The 26,769-nt window shown below is 44.3% G+C and overlaps 1 protein-coding gene across 1 annotated transcript in view; it reads right to left on the reverse strand.

Moving 5' to 3' along the window:
• TRAM2 (translocation associated membrane protein 2) overlaps positions 1-26,769 on the reverse strand; it is a 111,142-nt gene that overhangs the window by 3,309 nt on the left and 81,064 nt on the right. The window contains exons 2-10 of the mRNA XM_082252217.1: positions 22,221-22,284; positions 20,337-20,446; positions 17,361-17,477; positions 16,133-16,191; positions 14,379-14,463; positions 10,673-10,743; positions 8,286-8,390; positions 2,171-2,314; positions 1,894-2,066 (exon numbers count right to left, since the gene is read on the reverse strand). Coding sequence (XP_082108343.1) covers positions 1,894-2,066; positions 2,171-2,314; positions 8,286-8,390; positions 10,673-10,743; positions 14,379-14,463; positions 16,133-16,191; positions 17,361-17,477; positions 20,337-20,446; positions 22,221-22,284 — 928 coding nt within the window. The remainder of the gene's footprint in view (positions 1-1,893; positions 2,067-2,170; positions 2,315-8,285; positions 8,391-10,672; positions 10,744-14,378; positions 14,464-16,132; positions 16,192-17,360; positions 17,478-20,336; positions 20,447-22,220; positions 22,285-26,769) is intronic.

Raw genomic sequence — 26,769 nt, forward strand, 5'->3', positions numbered from 1 at the left:
TGACTACTGTCCAATACAAGGGGAGGAAGGATTTTCCTAGTGGAAGCACCAGAGAACGAAGCCACCATATCAGGGATTCCCTTCGTGCCCCGTCTCAGCAGGATCGGATTGTCCAGAGACTGCAGAGCCTTGTCCCATTTGGTCAGAAATTCCCTTTGCAGGGACCTCGTATGGAACAGTGCAAATGGAACCACCCCGAAGGTAGACACCATCAGGCCCAGCTACTCACTATACCAGGAACCAGGTGGGCACCATTTCAGACAGAACCCCTCTCCATTGCAAAAGAGGGGGCTGTCAGCCATGAGGAACACTGCAACTTGGGCCGAGACCTGGTCGTATGTACCTGGTTGTATGCGACCTCGCGAGGCATTTAACTCGCAGGCCAGCCCCTGTCCATTCGAGGCCGACCTAGCGCAGAGCTGAGGTCTGTGCAAGCTTGCTGGCCAGACTGGGGTGACCACTGGATCTAGGATTATCCAGCCTGTCAGTTGATTGTAGATCTCACGGGAAAAAATCCAGGAGAAAAAAAATGTTCCATCTAAAAAATTTTGCCAGGACCAAAGATCCCAGCAAAGAAATAGGTCCTTACTCCTGACTAGGCAGAAAAAACTGAGTGGCTATAGGAGAGAGAGGGAGCATACCCCCTGGGACTGCCCATGGGTGTAGCCAGAATTATTTTCTGACTAGTGTCCTACTCCTGTAGGGGGCAGTATAACCCAATGGTGATGAATATCAGGAGCTGTGTCCATCAATGAACAAAAGAGAAATTACTTATTTGCAGAATTTTATAACAGAAACAAAGAAAACTTTTTTCAAATTTTTCGGTCTTTTTTAGATTGTTTAGCAAAAAAAAAAAAAAAACAGTGGTGAATAAATACCACCAAAAGAAAGCTCTGTTTGTGTGAAATAAATGATAAACATTTTGTTTGGGTACAGCGTTGCATGACCACGCAATTGTCATTCAAAGTGTGACAGTGCTGAAAGCTGAAAACTGGCCTGAGCAGGAAGGGAGTGAAAGTGCCCGGTAGGCAAGTGCTTCTTAGCCCTAGGCTTCTACTAGAAAAGGAGCTGGCGGGGAGCATAAAAAGCAAACAATTGTTTTGCTCTGCATGGATAATAAACAAGACTGGAAAGCGTCTTAATAGCTGAGATGGGAATCCCTGGCCTGTGGTTGCAAGGCCAGGATTAGGTGAGCCCAGAACACCATGTTACTGGCTACCAGAGAATCAAAGGGATTGTAAATGATCACCTTGTAAAACAACCAATTCAGTTTAAAACAGAAAGGAAAGGCAAAACGTGTGTGTGTGTGTGTGTGTGTGTGTGTGTGTGTGTGTGTGTGTGTGTGTGTGTGTGTATATATATATATATATATATATATATATATATATAAAAAGTGTGTGTTTTTTATAGGTGATCACATTCCCTCTGCTCTCAGATACATAGGAGCTGAGGAGGGAGAAATAGCAGCACTCTGGTCTTCCCATTGAAAGGCTTTGTGAGGGATAAAAAAGGGGGGGGGGGGGACGTAAGGACAAGCCTAATCATTGGAGAAGAACAGGCTGAATTCCCAGCACAGCTAGAGAACTGAACACGCTGTGCTCTCCTGCTTAGCAGGGTCAGTATTTAAACGGGAAGGCAGAGGGACTGGCAGGGATTTCACACAAAGGAAGCAATGCAAAGAGAACGGGATAATTTATCACATAAGTACATGGTACACTATGAAATACTGGGTTTACATATTCTTTCAAGTGGAATTTCACCCAAAAGGGAACGTTTCGTTCTTCCCTCCACTTTAACATTTGAGACATTTTTTTTTTTTGGTAACAGCTTTTGACAAGTTCCCCCACTTCCTGCCAGATCGCTTCAGCAATCTTGGCTTAATATTTCTCTTACCCGACTCCCTTTTGAGCACCTTCAGCTGTTGTTTGGGTATGACAGGAGCGATGGCGGTCTTCTTCTTGGCAGCCTGCTCCTTACAAGACTCCCGCCAACGGCGCAGCTGGAAATGAATGAACCGCCACATCATCCACGTCTGTGAAATGCACATCATGAGAAGTACAATCATCCTGGGGAGAAAAGGAGACATTACAGGCAGCAGTCTTACCCTACCATACAGACAAGGTGTAAGGTCTGTACAGGTTTAAAAAAGGAACAAAAAGAACCAGCTTACCTAAAAAGTAATGTGTTAAAATTTCCCTTGTCTGGGTTGAAGGTGTGGATCTCCGCCCTGGCGAGGCCAAATCCAATGGTCAGAACGGAAAGGGTGAGTGTAAACAGCCTTGAGACCACAAATACCACCGCCCAGGCATTAAATCTGAAGCATAAAAACGCCAAGAGGATTTATCACACTGGCCATATAATATAATTTTTAATAAATAAAAACAAAATTTTTTTCATTTCTATTTCAAGATTGTATAACAATACAGTATTACTGAATTTACTGAAGTAGTTGTAAACCCTTGCATACACCCAATTAAGTGACTGGCCTCAGGTGATATACAGAGATGAAACAAATCCTCCTACATAAGTTGCCCCTGACTATCTGCAGCCCCCCTCTTCTCTACAGCTGTTTAAAGTAGGGAAAGACCGATCTGGTTTTTTCAGGGGCGATACCGATATTTTGGTCACAACGTATCGGTATCGGCCAATATGGGCCGATATTTTGTACATTTAAAGTATTGAAAAATAAAGAAAATTTTGGACACAGATCTGGTACAGAGCATGTTAATTTTGGTTTAATGCTTAATGGCTGGCTTGCTGGCACCCTGTGGTGGGTGGCTGGCAACCTATAGTGGGCGACTGGCTGGCACAGGGCCTGTGGGCGACTGGCTGGCACAGGGCCTGTGGGCGACTGGCTGGCACAGGGCCTGTGGGCGACTGGCTAGCTGGCTGGCACCCTGTCTTTGGGTGGGTGGGTGGCTGGTACCCTGTGGAGGGTGGCTGGCTGGCACAGGGGCTGTGGGTGGCTGGCTGGTACAGGGCCTGTGGGTGGCTGGCTGGTACAGGGTCTGTGGGTGGCTGGCTGGTACAGGGTCTGTGGGTGGCTGGCTGGTACAGGGCCTGTGGGTGGCTGGCTGGCTCACTGGTACAGTGCCTGTGGATGTGGGTGGCTGGCTGGTACAGGGCCTGTGGGTGGCTGGCTGGTACAGGGCCTGTGGGTGGCTGGCTCACTGGTACTGTGCTTGTGGATGTGGGTGGCTGGCTCACTGGTACAGTGCCTGTGGATGTGGGTGGCTGGCTGGCACCGGGCTGCTGTGGCTGGGTGTATGGCTGTGATACACTCCTGCGAGACTAGTCCCGACTCAAGATAAGGCTGTCCAAGGCGGGGGAGGCGGCCTAAGAAGGCAGAATGACGTCACAAAAATATCGGCAATATCGGCCAGTTCCAGGGCCGATACCGATATATCAGGGAAAGTGCACATCGGCCACCGATATATCGGCCTTGTCGATAATCTGTCTATCCCTAGTTTAAAGTATATAGTTTACACAGCATTCTGGATTGTCAGAAGGCGGGGGTGGGCAGGATCTGATGTTACACACTGCACAGCATAGAGCAGGAAGCCAAGTGTAATCTGAGACCTAAGTGTAGATAGAGAATGGACACGCCTCCTCCTATACAGTCTCATATGGAAACATCACCTGCTGTGTGCTGGAGCGCCTCTCCCTCATCCCCTGGATTCCCCATTACCGGTCAGGAGTGACTCATGTAGATAGCAGAGGAAGGAGACAGCAGATAGAAATCACACTGGGTGTTTTGGATTAAGGCAAGTACGGTACACACTTGAGGTTTACAACCACTTTAAGCCCAGAAGATTTTGTTGCTCAATGACCAGGCCACTTTTTTCAACTTTTATTTGATGGAATAAGAAAAGTGTCCAAAACCTTGTGCATTTATTGAAGAATGAATGACGGTCATCTCCCCCGTATCTTTACCTGACATACAACCCCATATCATCAATGATTGAGGAAACTTTCATCTCCCCCGTACCTTTACCTGACATACAACCCCATATCATCAATGATTGAGGAAACTTGCATGTTTTCTTCAGGCAGTCGTCTTCATTTATTTCATTGGAACGGGACCAAACAAAGTTCCAGCATCATCACCCTGCCCAATGCAGATTCGGGATTCATCACTGAATATCACTTCCATCCAGTCATCCACAGCCCATGATTGCTTTTCTTTAGCCCATTGTAATCTTGTTTTGGCTTTTTTTGGTTTTCGTTTGGCTTTTCTGTATGTAAATCCCATTTCCTTTAGGCGATGTCTTACAGTTCAGTCACAGACATGGACTCCAGTTTCTGACCATTTGTTTTGTTGTGCATTTTCTGTTTTCAAGGCATATTTTTCTATCTTGAAGCTTTGATGTCTTCCCTGGTCTACCAGTGCTCTTCCCTTAACAATCTTCCCATTTGATTTGTACTTGTCCAGATTTTAGACACAGCTGACTGGGAACAACCAACATCTGCAACATTCTGTGATGATTTACCTTCTTAAAGAAGTTTTATAATCCTCTCCTTTGTTTCAGCTGACATCTCTTGTGTTGGCGCCATGATTCATGCCAATCAGGTTGCTGCAACAGCTCACCAAGGTGTGCAAGCACCCTTTTTTAACTGCATACTAATGAGCAGATGTAATCTGATGCAGATGTTTGTTTTAGAACTGCAAAATACATGGTGATTCCATAATATTTTCCTCAGAATTGAGTGATATTTTTTTCCTCTGCTTGATCTGCAAAAACAGTTGCAATTTACTACCATTTTATTTTTTTAACCACTTGCCGACCGCCGCACGACTATCTACGGCGGCGGTCAGCCCCTCACAGGCAAAGTGACGTAGGGCTACGTCACTAGCTTGTGAGGGTCTAGGGAGCGAGCGCGTGCCGCCGGAGGCGCGCTCCCGCTCCCGCGTGGTCACGGACCCCCCCGCGCGTGTGACCGGCGGACCCGATGTCCGCCGGCCACTCTGCGTTTGGCGGGGGAGAGGGAGAAAGTCAGGCAGCTTGTGTAAACAAGCTGCCTGTCATTCTCCCCTCTGTATGAGAGATGATCATACGGATCTACTATGTAGATCCGTTGATCACTCTGCATACAGCTGTAGCCACAGCCAATCACAGTAAGAATCACGCCCCTAGGGACACACACAGCCCCTCCCTCTCAAATAAAGTTAACCCCTTCACTACCAGTGTATTTTTACAGTAACAGTGCATATATATAGCACTGATTACTGTAGAAATGTCACTGGTAACCCCAAAAGTGTCAAAAATGTCAGTCAAGGGTCCGATCTGTCCGCCGCAATGTCACAGTACCGCAAAAAAAAAAAAAATCGCAGATCGCCGCCATTACGCGTTAAAAAAAAAACCAACAAAAATGACAAAAATCTTTCCCTTAGTTAGTAAACGCAATAACTTTTGCGCAAACCAATCAAAATACGCTTTTTGCGATTTTTTTTACCAAACATAGGTAGCATAAAACAAATTGGCCGAAAATGTTAAAAATTTTGATTTTTACATTTTTTTGGGGGGAATTTCATATAAAAAAAAAAAAGGGAAAAATATTGCTATTTTTGCAAAATTTACACTCTTTTTTTGTTTATAGCGCGTGATCAAAAAAAAAAAAATCGCACAGGTGATCAAATACCACCAAAAGAAAGCTCTGTTTGTGGGAAAAAAAGGACGCCAAGTTCGTTTAGGTACAGCGTCGCACGACCGCGCAATTGTCCGTTAAAGTCACGCAGTGCCGAATCGCAAAATACCCCCTGGTCGTTTAGCAGCCAAATCCTCCGGGGCTTAAGTGGTTAAGTGTTTCCTAAAGCCAGAAGGTTGGAATAGTAAATGAAAATGTTTTCGAGGCATATCTGTGATTAGCTTTTTTTTCCTACACAATTAAACAATTGATTGAACATTCAAAGAGTGGTGATTCCATGCTTTTTGCCAGGGGTTGTATATGTGAAATATTGTCTGTTCGTGTATTGCACTGTCTGTCTGCTGTATTTATGGAGAATAAAGGAGTCTTATGGATTTTCATTTAACATCTCTGAGTGCGGTCTTTCTCTTTTTGGATGTCTACATGCTTGGATGGCGGATCTGACCTGCACCGAGTGCTGAACTTGTACCTGAGCGGCTTTCTTCCTTGTTTTTGCTTGTATATGTGAACCCTCACTTTATAAAAAAAAAAAAACTAGTTTCAAATAGAAATCAAAAGGCAAAACATTTGTGTATAGAAATTACAAACAAAAATATATTACAAATTATTTTTCCTTCTTTAAAAGTGATCACATACCCTCTGTTCTCAGCTGCATAAGGAGCTCAGAGAGCTGGGGGAAGAGAAACCGCCGGACACGGATCTTCCTATTGAATGGCTGTGTGTGTGTGGGGGGGGGGCTGTAAGCACAAGTCAGATCATTAGAGGAGAGCAGGTTAAGTTCCCAGCAAAGCTAGAAAACGGACAACTTTGTGCTCTTATGCCTAGTGTGGTTCGTTTTGGACAGAAAAGCAGAGAGACTGGCAGGAACACCAGGGATTTCACACAGAGGAAGCAATACAAAAAACAGGATGCTTTTTTCAAATAACTACATGGTACTGCAGGCACATATCCCAAATATGAAATGTTGGGTTTATACACTGCTCTAAAAAATGAAACAAACACTTTGAAAACACTTTAGATCTCAATGGGGAAGAATAGAATGCTGGATATCTATACTGATATGGACTGGGTAATGTGTTCGGAAGGAAAGGATGCCACATCGTTTAATGGAAATGAAAATATCAACCTACAGAGGGCTGAATTCAAAGATCCCCCCGAAAATCAAAGTGAAAAAAATGATGCAGCAGGCTAGTCCATTTTGTTGAAATATTATTGCAGCAACTCAATATGGTACTCAGTAGTTTGTATGGCCTCCACGTGCTTGTATGCATGCCTGACAACGTTGGGGCATGCTCCTAATGAGACGACAGATAATGTCCTGGGGTATTTCCTCCCAGATCTGGACCAGGGCATCACTCAGCTACTGAACAGACTGGAAGTGCGACCTGGCGGCGTCGGATGGACTGAAACATAATATCTCAGAGGTGCTTTATTGGATTTAGGTCAGGTGAGCATGGGGGCCATTCAATGGTATCAATTCTTTCATCCTCAAGGAACTGGCTGTATACTCTCACCACATGAGGCCGGGCATTGTCGTGCACCAGGAGGAATCCAGGACCCACTGCACCAGTGTAGGGTCTGACAATGGGTCCAAAGATTTTATCATGAAAACTAATGACAGTGGCATTGGCTAGCCTGTTGAGGTGTGTGCATCCCTTCATGGATATGACTCCCCAGACCATCACTGACCCAACACCAAACAGGTCATGCTGAACGATGTTACAGGCAGCATAATGTTCTCCATGGCTTCTCCAGACCCTTTCACTCCTGTCACATGTGCTCAGGGTGAACCTGCTCTCATCTGTGAAAAGCACAGGGCGCCAGTGGAAGACCTGACAATTCTGGTGTTCAATGGCAAATGCCAATCAAGCTCCACAGTGCCGGGCAGTGAGCACAGGGCCCACTAGAGGACGTTGGGCCCTCAAGCCACCCTCCTGAAGTCTGTTTTTGATTGTTTGGTCAGAGACATTCACACCAATGGCCTACTGGAGGTTATTTTGTAGGGCTCTGGCAGTGCTCATCCTGTTGTTCTTCGCACAAAGAAGCAGATACCGGTCCTGCTGATGAGTTAAGGACCTTCTACAGCCCTGTCCAGCTCTCCTAGAGTAACTGCCTGTCTCCTGGAATCTCCTCCATGTGCTGGGAGACACAGCAAACCTTCTGGCAATGGCACGTATTGATGTGCCATCCTGGAGGAGTTGGACTGCCTGTGCAACCTCTATAGGGTCCAGGTATCGCCTCATGCTACCAGTAATGACACTGACCCTAGCCAAATCTAGTAAAAACAGTCATAAAAGAGGAGTAAGGAAAAAAATTTTATTGGCCTCCACCTGTAAAACCATTCCTGTTTTGGGGGTTGTTCAATTGCTGCCCATCTAGTGCACCTGTTAATTTAATTAACACCAAAGCAGCTAAAACTAACAACTCCCTCTGCTACTTAACTGACCATATCAATATCCCAGGAGTTTAATTGATTTGATGCTTTGGTCTGAATAATTCTTTAAGAAGCAAAAATGTTTTTTTAACCGGTCCTTTGTCTTTTTTTCTTCTTAAAACTTTGTCTGGAGTAGGTAAGGGTCAATGTCAGTTTTTACTGCGTTCTATGTCCATGCAAAGGAGATTTCCCTCCCATTACTTACAGCTTCTGATTATTTTCATCGGTGAAGTAAAAGAGTCTTGCAGTATGGAAGAGAAATTCTGATACGGACTGCAATAGCAGTAATATCACCCCCAAGCGGGTCAAACTGCAGAAACAAGAAGATAGATAGGTTAGAGTTTACACAAGGATAGCACAATAAGTCAATGTAATCATCTATAGTCCAGGCTCTGCTGCCTTCCGGGCAGGGACACATCAGTTCAGTTTATCCTCATTTTACTTCCCTCAGTTTAGGGTTATACCTGAACTTTTCAGGACCGTGATCCGCTCTGACCAGAGCCTCTTCTCTACTGAAATGCTGCCAGAAGATTCAAGAAGAAACCCCAAAAACTTGAGTCTTGCAACCAAGTATCTGGATTTAGGAATGTATGCCTATTGTCAAGAGCTTAGAGCCCAGCTCCGCGTAGTAAAAATACACTGCCCAGACTTTGTTAAAATAAAAAAGGCAGCTTTTGCTGCAGTACTTACCTTTAATCTGGTGCTGTCCCCCGCAGAATGTCAACTCCTCTTCTGGGTTGGACGATGCCCAGAATCATTCAGCACAGGCTGTCATAGACACAGCCTTTTGGGGAGCATCATTACACCAGCCAGGCTCACAGTACTGCTGCACAAAACAGCAATCACGCATCCTTACTTATCATAGAACCTAACAGGTCTCATCCTTGCCCATGCATTAGATTAGAGGTTGGAGTCAGGCTGCTTATGAGTTTGGTTTCCTCTGAAGAGCATGGCACATTTGGATCACTTTTAAGAGGGCATTTCCCAGACGGTGAGGTCTTCACATCCTGAGTTAGCACCTCCGCCCCCTCCACAGCCCAGCACTCCAGTGAGCGCTGATGGGGCGCAGCAGAGAGCCAGTAACTAAGCCACCGGCTCCCTGTTCGCTAAGAACTGAGTGATAAGTGGTCTTTGATCATCAGTTCTCAGTGTAGAGGCGGCGGGTGATACTACATCCTCCCAGGTGAATATTGTTTCTTTTGTTTTTTTAAATCCCGAACTTCTCTTTTAACCACTTCAATACAGGGTACGTTCACCCCCTACCTGTCCAGGTCAATTTTCAGCTATTAGCGCTGTTGCCTTTTGAATGACAATTGCACGGTCATGCAGCACTGTACCTAAACCAAATTTATGTCATTTTTCCCCCCACAAATAGAGCTTTCTTTTGGTGGTATTTGATCACCGCAAAGTAGACGGCACTGATGGGCACTAATAGACGGCACTGATGGGCACTAATAGACGGCATTGATGGGCAATGGTGGGCTGCACTGATAGATGGAAATGATGGGCAGCACTGAGGAGGAGGGCACTGACAGACTCCCTGAGCACTGACTGGCATCCCTGGTGGCATGGGTGGGCAATCCCTGGTGGCCATGGGTGGGCAATCCCTGGTGGCCATAGGTGGACAATCCCTGGTGGCCATGGGTGGGAAATCCCTGGTGGTTATAGTGGCATCCAAGGGTCTGCACTGGTAATCAATGCTCTGATAACCAACACAGACCCCCCCTGTCAGGAGAACCGCCGATCGGGTCTCCTCTACTTGCGCCTGTCAGGCGCGAACTGAGGAAAGCCGATGGCACTTCCTATTTACTATGTGACCAGCTGTGATTGGACACAGCTGGTCACATGGTAAAGAGCCTATGTCATGGGCTCTTTACCGGGATCGGAGATGCGGTTTGTCAGAGTGACACACCGCACCACCGATCACCACTCTGCGTGCCCCCCCCTGGGGCTGCACAGAGGGCCTATCCCGCTGGACATCATAGGACACCCAGTCAGGATAGAGCAACCACTTTGCAGCTGTCATTTTGCTATATGGCGGGCGGGAAGTGGTTAATTTTTTTTTTTTTTTTAAACTGCCCTAGCTTTTTTTTTTTTTTACTTTATTGCCATCACATCGGAGCTAACAAGGCCCCTATTTGATAGCATTGAGCAGATGACAGGTGCCCTTTATGGAGACAATGGGGGTCTATAAGACCACCAATGTCTCCACTGCCCTCTAATGCAGCAAACCAAGCACAGATCATGCTCAATTAGCTGCATGCTCAGCTACACTAGCCGAGGAATGACAGCTGTGACCTCAGAAGTGACATAATATAGGTCACTTCTAGGGTCATTAGTCAGAGCAGGAATCAGGGAACAGATAAAAGCCCCATAAAAGCGATCAGCCAGCTGTAGAACCACATAAAAGCGATCGCTTTTATTGAAAAGCCCTTCGCCAGCTGTTAAAGCCAATACCAGTGCAGTAGCACTTGTCCAACATGCAGTTTATATTTACAGCTTATTATACAAGGTTCTACTACAAAGGTCATGACCAAGGTAAGCGTGTTTCGTGTTGAAGAAATTGAGGTCTTGGACTCGCACTTCACTTACTTTAGTAAATAAGCTCCTCCTATATGGAGTAGATATAAAACGATGTACTGCAACTGGCGAGGGATTTCTTCCTGAATAAAAAGAAAAAGAAAACAGAACACATTCCTTGTATTACCATTATTATTACATTATGTAGCAAATGTACTGCACAGGTGAATTACTGTTACTTAAGGTAACACCCTCTCCACCTATACACTGTTATAGAGCACCTCAACCCCTTAAAGTGTCTCTGTCACTAGACTTTACTTTTTAAATAAATCCTAAGCAGAAGCACCTATAGGTTTGATGACGGTCTCTTTTTTTTTCACATTTCCGTCGCTTCCTGGTTTCTGTCCAAGGCCAAAATGATGTCATACATCCCAGAAGCCTTTGTGGGCATTTTCTTCTTTCATCCAGAGGAGGGGCTTTCTCGGCTAAGCACACCTGCTTCCTACCTGACCTAAGGACAGTTGGATTCAAGGAAGGAAATTGTACGTGAATCATCTATCCTTACTCAAGATGGCTGCAGCTAGAATGTTTTCTCAACAAAATAAAGCACAGAGACATGGAGGGGGGGGGGGTTCAGTTTGTGGTGCTTAGATACAGTTTAGATCCGCTTTAAGAATGCTTTACTGGAGACAACCCTCCCTGCCTTCCCTCTCCTTTTGGAAACAGCTAGTGAACAGAAGCTTACCCCTGTACAAGGACATGTATACAAATAGGAGATGCCCAAAAATATACAATAAAGTATGGCATAGGTGGAAAGCGGAAACCTTCGACGGCCTCAGGCATGCTCTCAGATAATTGAATATTTATGTGGTCCTTTTGCCCCTCGTACCTCCTTTAATGCAGAATGGGAAGGAGAATAAGAAATGGTATACGCTTTGTTTTAACATGGTGAGCAGCATCCCCCCCCCCCCACCTTTTTTTCTGTTAAAGATATGCTTCTTGCTACTTCGTTTTTTGACCTTGCATCAGCTGTAATGTTTAATCATGTGAATAGCACCATTGTAACATGACATGTTGTCCGTAGTTTGTCTTTTGTATGTTGTTACGTTTTACTTCAATAAAAAGATGAAAAAAAAAAAAAAAAAAAAAAAGAATTCATTACTGGTTTAGAAGAAGGCATTTACAAATAAGACTAAGTATTAAAAAGTAGATTTATATTTCTGTGGTGCATTAATGCAGGTGTTACCACATTGGACCACAAGGATGTAAATAGGACCTAAGGGCCCATGTATATCTTTGCATTGCAGAATGACACCCCTATACACTAAGGCAGGGGTCTCCAAACCTTTTAAACAAAGGGCCAGTTTACCGTCCTTCAGATTTTAGGTGGGGCGGACTGTGGCCAGTGTTATATAATGCCCCGGCATCAGTGGGAGTAAACAATGTCTCAGGCTTGGTGGTCAGTGGGAGTAAAAAAAAGTAAAAATTGGATTTTTGACTTATCGTAAAATCCATTTCTCTGATGTTCATTGACGGACACAGCTCTTCATCTTCATGACCATAGGGTTATACTGCCCCCTACAGGAGTAGGACACAAGGCAGAGAAATAAAGCTTGATCACACCTATGGGGCAGTCCTTGGGGGTATACTCCCATTTCCTGCTATATGTATTCAGTTTTGAAACAAGCAGTGTCAGAAGAAAAAAAAAACAACTCCAAAGAGGGGTGGGTGCTGTGTCCGTCAATGATCATAAGAGAAATGGATTTTACGGTAAGTCAAAAATCCCATTTTCCCTTTTGTTCATAACTACAAATACATAACTTTTTCTGCCAAAAGAAGCATCCGCAGATGCCAACACATCCACTTTATAGAACTTTGTGAATGTGTGTACAGACGATCAGGTGGCCGCCTTGCAAACCTGCACCACTGACGCCTGATGACGGGAGGCCCCGGAGGCACTAAGCGCCCGAGTAGAATGAGCCCTGACAGGGAAAGGAGAAACCTGATCCTTAAGAGAATAAGCCTGAACCATAGTCTGTCTGATCCATCTGGAAATGGTCGCAGCAGAAGCAGCCAGCCCCTTGGGATGTCCATCTGTAAGGACAAATAGTGACTCAGTAGCTGCCAGGTACACCCTAGTTGCCCGAACCACATCCTGGGAATGCAAGGCAACTTCTTTAGGATGCTTAGGTTTGGGACACATAGAGGGCAACACAAGGTCTTTATACAGATGAAAATCGGAGACGACCTTTGTAAGGAACAATGGACATGGCCGAAGAACCATCTTATCCCTGTGAACCACTAAGTAAGGTGAACGACAAGACAGGGCCGTCAGCTCAGACTAGGCAGAAAAAAACTGAATACCTATAGCAAGAAATAGGAGTATACCTCCAGGGACTGCCCCATAGGCGTGCTCAAGCTTTTTTCTCTGCCTAGTGTCCTACTCCTGTAGGGGGCAGTATAACCCTACAGGCATAAAGATGAAGAGCTGTGTCCGTCAATGAACGAAAGAGAAATTAAATTTTTACTTTTTACATTTTGGCCTGTGGTCAGTAGAAGTAATAGTGCCCCATCATTGGTGTCAGTGGGAGGCATGGCAACCCACTGCGGGCGTCAGTGGGAGGAAAAGTGCCAGGTATTAAGGGAGTAATAGTGCTTCATATTAGTGGCAGGAAAAGTGCCTTAAGGGCCAGATTAAGGCAAGCAAAGGGATGCATTGAGCCCGAGGCCCACGGTTTGGAGACCACTGCACCAAGGCAAAACACATGCTCTGTTTTGGAGAGTTAGCAGGTCCCATTCGTTTCAGTTGGGCTACCTTAAAGGGAAGCATCCTAACACAAGACATAAGTGTTAACGCACAGCATAAATGTAAAATGGCCCCATGATGTTTTACATTGCTCTGGGGAAGGAAAAAAAATGCACTTTTATGTGGAATGCAAGAGGACAACTCTACTAGACACCAATACTGCTGAATTGTGTGTGTTGTGTCATGTACAGCACAGAAACAAAGTACATATTCCAAAAACCTGGTAGCTGCAATATTGTGAAGTACACATCCTCTTCCAGTCTGACACGCTGTAATTATGGCCAACATCCAACCACAAGAGGCAGAGACCAGAACCATCATTAGACTTCCAGACACTGGATACGGAAGAGTCATCGTGACCTCGTATCGGGTTCACAATGAACTCTGCAAGCCGTGCTTGACTTCTACATACACACATAGCTCAAGCTTCACACAAATGTAGAATTAACCCTCTTGGTGCCTAGAGGTCACTAAAACCCAGATGTCCAGGACAAAGTTAGCAGTATGGGTTGATTTACTTCACTATAGGGGCTACGTTCACACTGGCATTAAAAGCAGGATTTTGAGAGATGTTAAAAACATTTCAAAACTGCCCATAGGGCGTTTGGGGAGCATTTTAACTCATCATTAATGCTTGTAAAACGCCAGTCTAATGCCCATACTAAAGTGTGAACAAGCCCACATTTTCTAAATTCTAGGTATGGGAATTTTTTCAGTGACAATGCTCCATCTTTGGCCAATTTTTGCACCATATCTGTGGGATCTCCCCTTGAAAGCTGGAAAGAACTATATTGACACTGCTAATTCTAGGCCCTATGATGCCGCCTCCCTTAATCGGAAAATGCTTTGCATTCAAACTACAGTTCTATTTATATCCATGTTTTAAAATGTATTAAGTAGTCGTGAATTCTATGACTTTGTATCAGTTACAGAGTAGTTAAGTCAACATGATAATTATATGTCTGAACTTACTTTCTTCACTTTCTGGAAGTATAACTCTGGAAGAGCGTGGAGCCAGTACGCCAGCTGACCCAGGTAAAAGAATTTCACTTGAAAACTAGAATGATAAGATATTCAAATGATTGCTCTGTTAAAACTGGTTCATTGTCCCATAAGGGACATCACTGCCTACATAAAAATAAAGTACCAATAAACCTTGAAGTGAAAGAAAAGCCTAAATCTATTCTTAAAAATGGTCCCCGTTCCCTGCCTATCCTGTAAAACCTGTATAAAAATCTGTGTACTTACCAATTTTTTAATCCGCTATAGTCTGGGCATTTTATCCTGCAGCTCTGGCTCCGAGACAATAGCTGGGAATTCCACGAGCCTGGACGTCACCCATAGGCTCCCATGGCCCAGCCATTGCCGTCACTCACTCCTCCCACTGCACCAGCCGATCACTGTCACAGGGGAGCCGGAACTGGGGGACAACGTAACCCCACTGGAGAGGATTAAAAATAAGAAAACACTTTTTTTTTTTAATACAGGTTAGGAAGGATAGGTAGGAGGAGGGGGAGGGACCATTTTTAGGAATAGTAAGACTAAGGGCCCTTTCACACTTGTGCGACCTAGAATTTGCGCGATTTTGCCTGGACTTGAATCAATGCCTGTGTAATCTTGAGGTCTAAGGACCTCAAAACGCATCAAAGCGGGACCAAAGTAGTGCAGGGACTGAAGTCGTTGTGACTTGAAGTTGCACAGATATAAAACAGTACTCATTGGAAATCATGGAGTGCAGGCCAATTCTGACATTCCTCTCCTACAGGTAAAAATGTGCAAATTTTTTTTGCTTAGAAATCTACTTAGAACCCGCAAACATTAAATATATATATATATATATATATATATACACATATACATACACACACACACACATATACATACACACACTGTAACATGTCACGCTTTAAAACTGCGTATGCGCATGGAATGGTGCCAAACTATGGTACCTAAATATCTCCACAGGTGACACTTGCAAAATGCCTTTACAGGTTACAGGTTACCAGTTTGGAGTTGCACAAAAGGTCTAGTTCTAGGTCTCGTTATTGCTCTCGGACGTTGACCTATGTGCTTGTTCACATTTGCGTGAGCACAGGAGGATGAGGAACTCATTTTTTAAAAAATTTTATTTAAAAAAAAATTTTTACACTGTACCTTTAACTTTTCTTTTTTTGATCAACTTTATTGCTATCACAAGAGATGAACAACGTCATGGGTTGTGACAGGTTGTCGTTATGGAGAATTCAGAGGTCTATTAGACCTCATCTCTCCTTTGGCCTTCAAAACATTTGACCAAACTGAGACCTGTAACGGCTTGTTTACATGAGACTGAAACCGTAAGTGACAAAATGCTTTTGGCTTCCTGTTCGCATTCTTATTACGCTCCCCGATTGGACGGGGAAGCCCAGTAAAGATGGCAAAAGGAGTGGTCCTTTTCGCTGCCCGTAAACTGATCCAGTGTCTCAGTCGCCGATCAGATTACTTTTACTGTACAGGGGATCACCGGCTGAAACCAACGATACAGATCTGGTTGTAACCTCAAAAGCCTGTTTGCACACACAATACATTTTGCTAAAGATTATTCAAAAAATCTTTGTCAAACAAACCACACAAATCAGCCAGTTTGTGCCCAGACTAACTCTCCGATTCCTTGCCATCGTTTGGCGCTAGCACTAAACAAATCATGTAAAGGAGGAAGATGGATACATTTCAATGCAATCACTTACGGTAAGTAGACATGGGGGTAACTCTCCCATAGTGTCTTTGGATTAGATAAATATCCTTCCTGCAAAAGATAATAAAGTCTTAATTTCTAAAGTCATATGGAAGTGGAATCATCAGAAACTTTATAAACCTGCACGACTAAATTCTGACACGTCATAATAAAAACAGCAACACTATCATCTGTTAGGCTGGGTTTACACCTAATGCGTGTTGGAAAAATACACAAGATCGCATGTCAGAAAAGGCACGCAAAACTGCTTTCCCAACATGCACAGAAACGCGCAGTCCTTTAGAAGATGGGTGGCAGTGCCAATGTTTGTTAAAAGGCAACCCTACTCATCTGCTAATGCATGCATTTTTTGTGAGGCAAACCACAAGGTGCATGCAGTTCGCTGTGGCACATTTTTGGAAAAGGGGCAGGGGACCCATTTTCTATGTTTCTCCTGACCAGGGTAGCCCATTCAAATAAATGGGCTGCCCTACACACTAAATGCACACGCTCGGCCGCACATGTATAGTGTGAACATAGCCTAAAAGAAACAATCTTTTATCATTAAATGGTCATCCTTGAGTTCCAGTCATGCGACTGCCTAGGCGGAGAGGTGCAGTCTGGAAGGAGATCATTGTTTCCCACAGGCAGAAGGTAGCATTTCCTCAGTCTGTCCTTCCCCTGTGATCACTCAAAAAAGACGGTTCATTAGAAAAATGCAGGCATAGTTTGCCCCTTTGTCTTCTTGGCACCTTGGGCTGTTACCCCCTGCTGCCCATACACAAGGGAAATAAGGATTGTTTATTATAAAATTTAGTACATTTCTAAAATTTACGTATGTTCACATTTCCATGCATTTACCCCTTTAAAACCCTTTCAAGTATGAAAAATGGACACTGATCCTGCCAGAATTCCAGGGAGCTTCTAGCTTTCTGCTTGGCCTGACAACACTACCTCTAGTGCATTGAAACCCCAAGCAAGGTTGTCAGCCTTGCCTATTTTTGCCCTGGCTGAAAAATCAAAGCTGCCTTGCTGACTTCAAATTCTGACTTCCTTCTCCCAGTCTGCTATGCCATGGATAACATGGAGTTGACTTAAGCATCAGGTACGTATACTAGCTGCTGCAGTCATAAATACATTTATTTTTATAGTCTGCATTTTAATCTGCATAACATTTCTTCTATGAAACATCAACTTTGAGTTCAGCTTTAGAATGTGGCCTTATTTCATAGGATACTCACGGTGCCTGCTACATACAGACTCCAAAACATGGAGGCGAGGTGAAACGCAGCTAGCTGCCCAGACTCATTAAAGCGGCTTTGTTTTACCTTGGAGAGGTGGAGCCGCCTGTTAATTTTCTACGGAAAAAAAAAGAAACAAATGTTTAGAATCCCTCTTACATACAATAAATGCCTTCTATAGACATGCATGTAAATGCACTCAGCTGAATGAAAATAAAACATTTATAGACTTGGATAAAATCAACAAATGTGCTTTAGTGCCGGTTCACACTAATACGACTTGTCAGGCGACTCGGTCAGCCTGGCAAGTCGCGCACCGACGCGGTCCATTCAGTAGTACAGGACCCGTTCTAATAGGAGCGACACAAGTCGATCCGACTTAGAAAAAGGGTCCTGTACTACTTCGGGGCGACCTCGGAGCGACTTGCATAGACATTAATTTTATGAAGTCCGTGCAAGTCGCGCCGAAGTCGCGGTGCACGCGACTTCACAGGTCGCCCCCAAAGTCGTGCCGCTTCAGTGTGAACCGGCACTTAGTGTTTGTTTTAATATTGTATGTACATGCGGGCAGCCAGCTATATTCACATTACAAAGGCAGGCTCTGCTTCCTATATAATGCCAATCATTTTAAAATGCTAACTGCCTGGCTGTTATACTGACCAAGTGACTTCCATATTTTGCTAGACAGCGAAAAATGACAGCACTCCAAATTATCAACAAGCTATGTTTGAAATGCCTTTACAGCTCATCAGTTTAGAGTTAACCATAAATTAGGGATGTAGAATGATTTCTCTATAAATACAGCATAAATAATAAAATCCAATATGTGCAACAGCTCAGACATACACAAATAGGAAAGGAGTGATTTTAAATGGATATCTATCTATCTATCCATATATATTACACATACACACTGCTAAAAAAAAATTAAATGAACACATTTAATTCAGAGTATGGCATCAAGTCAAACTCCTGGGATAGTGATCTGGTCAGTTAAGTAGCAGAAGGGGTTGTTAATCAGTTTCAACTGCTTTGGTGTCAATAAAATTAGTTTTGCATTTGGCTAGGGTCAGTGTCACTACTGGTAGCATGAGGAGATACCTGGACCCTATAGAGGTTGCACAGGCAGTCCAACTCCTCCAGGATGACACATCAATACGTGCCATTGCCAGAAGGTTTGTTGTGTCTCAAGAGCGGGTTCACCTTTAGCACATGTGACAGACATAAAAGGGTCTGGAGAAGCCATGGAGAATGTTATGCTGCCTGTAACAATGTTCAGCATGACCAATGCGGTGGTGGGTCAGTGATGGTCTGGGGAGGCATATCCATGGAGGGGCACACAGACCTCTACAGGCTAGACAATGGCACCATGACTGTCATTAGGTATCGGGATGAAATTCTTGGACCAATTGTCAGACTCTATTCTGGTGTAGTAGGTCCTGGGTTCCTCCTGGTGAAAGACAATGCCCGGCCTCATGCGGCAAGAGTATGCAGCCAGTTCTTGGAGGATGAAGGAATCAATGCCCTTAAATGGCCCCCATGCTTGCCTGACCTAAATCCAATAGAACACCTATGGGACATTATGTTTCGGTCTATCCGACATCGCCAGGTTGTACCTCAGTCTGTTCAGGAGCTCAGTGATGTCCTGGTCCAGATCTGTAAGGAAATATCCCAGGACACCATCCGTCTCATTAGTACTACTGAGGCCCACTTTGAGTTGAGCAATGAGGTAATGAATTTTCAGCAAAATGGATTAGCCTGCTGCATCATTTTTTCATTTAAATTTTCAGGGTGTCTTTGTATTCAGCCCTCTGTAGGTTGATAATTTTAATTTCCATCAAAAGATGTGGCATCTTTTCATTCCTAACACATTACCCAGTCCATATCAGTATAGATATCCAGCATGAGATTTTTTCCTCATTGAGATCTGATGTGTTTTCAAAGCGTGCCTTTAACTTTTTGAGCATTGTGTGTATGTATGTATGTATGTATGTATGTATGTATGTATGTATGTATGTATGTATGTATGTATGTATGTGTATGTATGTGTATATATATATATATATATATATATATATATATATATATATATATATATATATATATATACATACATACATACATACATACACACACACACACACTATATTACCAAAAGTATTGGGAAGCCTGCCTTTACACGCAAATGAAATTTTATCCCATCCCATCCCATCCCAGGGCTATACCCATGTGAATGAGGCCTTCAAGTTGATTTTCAGCCTCAGAGACTCTCCACCCTTCCTCCAGTCCTCTACACGATTAACCAGCTTTTTTTTTTTAATAAAATGTCAAGGCACCCTCCACCCCACAATATTTGCCTAGTCGAACGAAGTGCACCGTGCTTCCTTTGCCTTCTGGGATATGCATGTCACATAACTCCAGCTGGCATAGTCCTTCACTGAGGAAAGGAGAAGGGGGCAGGCCTATTGGTGCATCATGGGTAGGCACGCTGATTGAATCTAGAACAGCTGGCATTTTTCACAGGAAAACATGGCGGCGTGGGATCGAGCGCTGCCAGCAGAGAAGAGGATCCTAACTGGACAACACTGGATCTGCTGGGTTGGTGAGTGGTTTAAAATAAAATAAAATATAGGGGGGGTTGAAACTCCGCTTTAAGCCGTGTATAATTTTTTGCATTGCTGACAGGGTATAAGGCCTCATTCACATGGGCATACTATAGCGTCCATGTAGGGGTGTCTTTACAAGCACAGGGATAACCAGGTGTTCTGTGCATTCCAGAGCAGGCAGTCTCATCCATGTCAATTGGGATGCAATGGGTGGCTAGCATGAATGGGACTGCCTGCACGGGGATGCGTGGAACACCTACAGGTAAATATGGCCCTGCGCAGGCATATACTACAGTATGCCCTTGTGAACGATACCTTAGAAGTCTCAGATGCACATATGCACTGGTAAATTCTTCCCTTGGCTACTTACATCTAGAACATATTCCTGTACGATGGCATGTAGTATGATTGCTATGATGATGTAAAACAAAATGGTGACCAAATCTTTTGCCCCGTAGTGATAGTAGACAATCTCACCCTCTGAAATAAAAGGCACATTAATGTATTAGTAACATTCTTACATAGTGACAAAGTCAATAATATACAAAAGGGACTGTGAGAAGATAGCAAGGTACAAGTAGATATACACACTAACGGAATTACATTCTGTTTGCTAAAACACCATGTATAAAAATTGCTTTTTTTTTTTTAATAAAATCCTTGTTTTCTACCTTTTTTTAATCCTTTGTTACATCTCAGTACTGCTGCTTTCCTGCAGCTTCTTTGCAGCTACCTCTGGTGTACATGCACTTCAGCGGCATCTCTCAGGGGTGGTTTGCCGATGATGAAAACCGCTTGTGGGACAGGGTGACATTACAGTAGAGTAATTGGGAGACAAAGGGTTGTCAGTGAGTGCACTTTCAGCACAGAAACCTTGGCTGCTTGTTGACACATTGGGGGAGATTTACTAATACTGGAGCACAGAGAATCTGATGCAACTGTGCAAGGTAACCAATCAGCTGCTAGGTGGAAGCCCTCGTTCACACTGAGGGCGGATTTGAAATCCTGTGAGTTCAACTGAACGCGCACAATTGCAAACCGGCATGTCAGTGCGAGTTCGGGGGCGATTTGACAGACATCTGTGCGGGTTCCTGCACAGATATCTATTGAAATCGCCCCCGAAGCAGTGCCATCTTACGAGCAATAAAGGCCCCCGGGCAATGCAGTGCACTGGGGCCCTGCCTACACAATCACACACGAGAATAAATATGAAATTATCGAAAAAGGCGATTTTTATTGGTACAGCAGTGCCAGGCTTTCAAGTACGGTGGCTGGGTCCAGTGAACACACACAGACGGTAGTCAGACTCGATTGTCCTGTGTGTGCCTGTTCCCGTGGAGGCGGACAGGCATTCCTGCAGTTGTGGGCTCCCCCTCAATGTCCCAAGTGCCGTGACAGCAGGGCATGGCCGACAAGCGCTTGCCACCTGCTAAGTTCGGCAGCTGGATGCACAAGGAAATCTGGACTAATGCTTGGCTGGGGCTGGTTCGCTGGGCAGGTGGGGCCCCCCGGGCAAGTTGGGCCCCCGGGCAACTGCCCAGCATGCCCATTCAGAAAGATGGCCCTGCCCCGAAGTCACCAAAAGTAGTGCAGTAACTACTGTTGGGAATCGGTGCCATTGCTGGCAATAGGCTCCGATTTGGCATGCGATTTGATATGTCAAATTGGCCCGATGTCAAAGCTTAATTGAACAAGCTGAATTTAGAATCTGATTGCTTACCATGCACAGCTGCACCAGATTCTCTGGGCTCCAGTTTTAGCAAATCTCCCCCTCTGTGACAGCCAATCAACAGGTGATCAGGAAAGCCCATCCCTCCTCCCACTTAAAGGGCCACCGAGAGGGGGCTGGAAAGGGTTAGCAACTAATCAATTGCTCTAAAGCAGGCATGTCCAACCTGCGGCCCGGGGGCCGCATGTGGACCGGAACCACAAGCAATGCGACCCACTGCCCCCTGACAATTTGTTTTTTCTACTGGGGAGGAAGGAAGTCAAGTCGGGGGCACGACCAGAGCAGCTTCAAACTAACTGTAGGCAGAGGCTGCCTCAGAGGGGAGGGTAGGGGAGGGTAGGGCCATATGAAGCCCGGCGTGGGTGGGGAGCTGCGGCATTTTATTACTTATATACCTTAACAATAGTATATATTTTATATGCGGCCCGAAAACATTTCTCTACACTCAATGTGGCCCAGAGAAGCCAAAAGGTTGGACACCCATGCTCTAAAGCAATATTATGATAATGAAGAATCTTGACTTACCCAGGGACTGGAGGCTGCTGTTATACTGAGGTAAGATGAATATGAAGGCAGTCTTAGCTGTGACCTGTGGGGCACAAAGGAAAAGTGACGGTTAAGGGATCAGTGGAAAAAATGTGACCAACTTTACACTATATTACCAAACGTATTGGGACGTCTGTCTTTACACACACATGAACTTTAATTGCATCCCAGTCTTAAGCTGGATACACACCTTACAATTCTCTTTAGATTTTTTCCTTTAGATTTACCAAAACCATATGATAGGAGGTCAAATCCAAACACTTTCAATTTGTATGCAATCAGGCAGGCCCTTGCACTACATAGTTGAAGGTAAATCTAAAGGAAATCCAACAACAAAAGTTGTATAGTGTGTATCCAGCTTTAGTCCTTGGGTTCGATATTGAGTTGGCTCATCCTTTGCCGCTATAACAGCTTCAACTCTTCTGGGAAGGCTGTCCTCAAGGTTTAGGAGTGTGTCTATGGGAATGTTTGACCATTCTTCCAGAAGCACATTTGTGAGGTCAGGCACTGATGTGGATGTAAAGGCCTGGCTTGCAGTCTCCGCTCTAATTCATTCCAAAGGTGTTCTTATAGGGTTGAGGCTAGCCAGGTTCCTCCACCCCAAACTCGCTCATCCATGTCTTTATGGACCTTGCTTTGTGCACTGGTGAGCAGTCATGTTGGAAGAGGAAGGGGCCATCCCCAAACTGCTCCCACAAAGTTGGGAGCATGAAATTGTCCAAAATGTCTTGGTATGCTGTGCCCTTCACTGGAACTAAGGGGCCAAGCTCAACCAGGGCCGGATTAAGAGCATCATGGGCTTGGTGCTGAGGATTTTGAAGGGCCTTAAGGGGCGTGCCTTGCCATGCACCCAGAGGAGGAAGGGTGCAGCCATGCATGCCTAATTCCACATGGGATGCTGTCTCTGAAGCCCATAAACACATCCATGCATCGGCAACTGTCCCTCCTTGTCTGGCCTTCGCGCTGTGTGGGGAGGTTCTGAGGGAGCTGCCTGGGGAAGCGAGCATAGAAGCCAGACTTCTGTGTTTACAAGTGATAGAAGAGCGGTAACAGTGAATATGGCTAACCCGGGGCCTATATAAAAAGGTAGGGGCCTGGAGCTGCAGCTCCAATAGCCCCTACGTTAATCTGGCCCTGAGCTCAACCCATGAAAAACAACCCCACACCATAATCTCCCCTCAACCAAATGATCTGGAAATAATCCATACATTTCCACTGTTTTTTTAACCGTATAATTTTTTATTAAAGTCTACAGAGTATACAATTTAGTATAAAAGTAAAAAGTGCAGAAGAGAGAAACAAAACAGAAAAAAAATTACAAAGATTGAGTAACATTGTAACAACTGTATCTCACATTCACATAAATGAAAGGTGGGCAGTAAGCCCAATATATATGATGTAGCATCAAGATAGGGTAACATTACAGACAATACATATGGCACTTTTCCACTACATGGAACCGAATGGTATGGCTCACTTAAACAGTTACACCTCGGTTGTGGTTCCAACAGGGCCGTACCGGTACCATATCCCACAATCCTTTGCATGCAGCCTTGACTGTTTGTCACTACTGGCCACTGATTGGTCAGAGAATCGTTGTTATCCCACCCACTTTACTTTATTGGAAAAGCAAACTGTAACGAACCGTTCCAACACCGTACCATGCAGTGGAAAACCAAACAGAGCCAAGCAGGGCCGAGTGGAGCCGAGCCGGTACTTGCAGTGGAAAAGTGCCATAACACGCTCCACTGAGGGTACTAGGAATGTTCAATCAGCAGCAAGGAGGGGGGGTAGGGAGGTAGAGGGGGAGGAGAGTAGAGCTGAGGGGGGGGGGGTAGGGGGAAGGAGGGTAGAGAGGACGACGAGAAGGGGTAGAGGGGAGGTGATGTAAACACAGCCATCTGTCCTTCTCCCTGACATGATCACAGAGACCATGCAATCCTGCTATATTGGATCACGTCTCTATGGTCATCTCACAAACCCAACCCCCCCACAGTTAGAATCACTTACATTTAACCCCTTAAACAGTGTTAACCCCTTCCCTGCCAAAGGCATTATTACAGTAACAGTGCATATTTTTAGCACTGATTACTGTAGTTGTGTCACTGGTACCCCCAAAAGTGTCAAAAAGTCAGTTAGGGGTCCGATCTGTCCGCCGCAATGTCGATCTCCCGCAAAAAAACGCAGATCGCTGTCATTACTAGTAAGAAAAAAAAATTGACAAATCTTTCCCGTAGTTAGTAAATGCAATAACTTTTGCGCAAACCAAATCAAAATATGCTTATTGCAATTTTTTTTTTTACCAAAAAGTTCCACTTAACTCGCACGATTTCAAACCCACATTTAAGTGCGAGTTCGGGGGCGATCTTGAAGACATCTGTGCAGATTCATGCACAGATGTCTATTGAAATCGCCCCAGAAGTCGCCAAAAGTAGTGCAAAGTCTGCATTGCACCGATTGGGACAGTGCTGTTGCCAGCAATAGGCTGCGATTTGACAGTTTTAGTAAATAACCCCCTACTTTTTTATATATAACAATTAGGAAACAGACTGCATTTCCATACTTCCCACCGATCATTCAGCCACAGACGTTTGCAGATGGAAAGAAAAAACAGCTGAAGGCACGTAACTCGTACATTCCACCCCTCAGGGCAAAATAAAAAACCCCCAATGAGTAACATCATGTTTTATATACAGTCACAGAAATACTTGCATCACAGCCAGTGAAGGGGGAGGTTATGGCACATAATTGTGAAGTAGAAGGAAAATGATGAATGCTTTTCAAAATTGTTTTACAAATGAATAACTAAAAAGTGTGGCATCCCTTTGTATTCAGCCCTTTACTCTAATTAAACTAACTAAAATCTAGTGGAAACGATTGCCTTCAGAAGTTACCGAATTACTAAATAGAGTCCACCTGTGTGTAATTTAATCTTCGTATAAATACAACTGTTCTGTGAAGCTCTCAGAGGTTTGTTAGAGAACCTTAAGCCTCGTACACACGCAACGATTGTTGGCCGTGAATTTTCGTGAAACGTCTGATCGGCCGATTGTCGGCTTGTTAGTATGATGCTTCCGACAACCGACTCCGACTTTTCGGCCGAACAAAATCTGGTGTGCATACTATAACATTTTTGTTGGTCGTCAACACAACGGCCGATTTTCCGTCAGTCAGTACAGATTTCGGCAGACAAAAATCTGATGAGCAAGACTGGGCATGCTCAGAGAAGAAAAAACACATGGAAAGTAAACCAGCACATGACATCACTTCTGAAGTTGGTTTTTGTTGGCCGAGAAAATTTGTGTGCAGTCTAGAGCACATTTCAACCAACACAACATCACTGGACAAAAGACGGCCGATCGGTCGGCCAACAATCGTTGTGTGTGTACGAGGCATTAGTGAACAAACAGCATCATGAAGGTCAAGGAACACACCAGAAAGGTCAGGGATAAAGTTGTGGAGGAGTTTAAAGCAGGGTTAGGTTATAAAAAAAAAAAAAAAAAAAAAAAAAAAAAAATATCCCAAGCTTTGAACATCTCACAGATTGATTCAGAGTGGCTGAATACAAATCCATACCACACTTTTCAGATATTTGTAAAAAATATTGAAAACCATTTATCATTTTTTTTTCACTGCACAATTCTGTGCCACTTTGTGTTGGTCTATCACATAAAATCCCAATAAAATACATTTACAGTCTTGGTTGTAACGTAACACAATGTGGAAAATTTCAAGGAGTATGAATACTTTTCTACTATTTCAAGGCACTTTTGTGTCACATATACACACATTATATATATTATACACACACAGTATCTCACAAAAGTGAGTACACCCCTCACATTTTTGTAAATATTTTATTCTATCTTGTCATGTGACGACACTGAAGAAATGACACTTTGCTCCAATGTAACATAGTGAGTGTACAGCTTGTTTAACTACTTGCCTTCTGTGCACTTAAACCCCCTTACCATCCAGACCAATTTTTAGCTTTCAGTGCTCTCACACTTTGAATGACAATTGCGCGGTCATGCTACACTGTACCCATATGAAATTTTTATCATTTTTTTCACACAAATAGAGCTTTCTTTTGGTGGTATTTAATCATCTCTGAGTTTTTTATTTTTTACAAAAAAAAAGAAAAAAGAGAAAATTTTGAAAAAAAAAAAAAAGTTTCTTATTTTCTGCGAGTAAATTTTGAAAATAAATACATTTTTCTCCTTCACTGATGTGCGCTGATGGGCACTGATAGGCTGCACTGATGGGCACTGATGAGGTGGCACTTATGGGCACTGATGAGGAGGTACTAATATGCCGCACTGATGAGCACTGATAGGCGGCACTGATGAGCACTGATAGGCAGCACTGCTGGGCACTGAGAGGTGGCACTGATGGGCACTGATGGGCGGCACTGATGGGCACTGATGGGCGGCACCATCAGTGCCCACACTCGGTGCCCATAGTGCTGCCAGTCAGTGCTCATCAGTGCCTAGATGAGCAGGCACTGACTGGCAGCACTATGGGCACT

Source organism: Pelophylax lessonae (assembly GCF_965119305.1).
Source record: "Pelophylax lessonae genome assembly, chromosome: 3".
NCBI classification, from domain to species: Eukaryota; Metazoa; Chordata; class Amphibia; order Anura; family Ranidae; genus Pelophylax; species Pelophylax lessonae.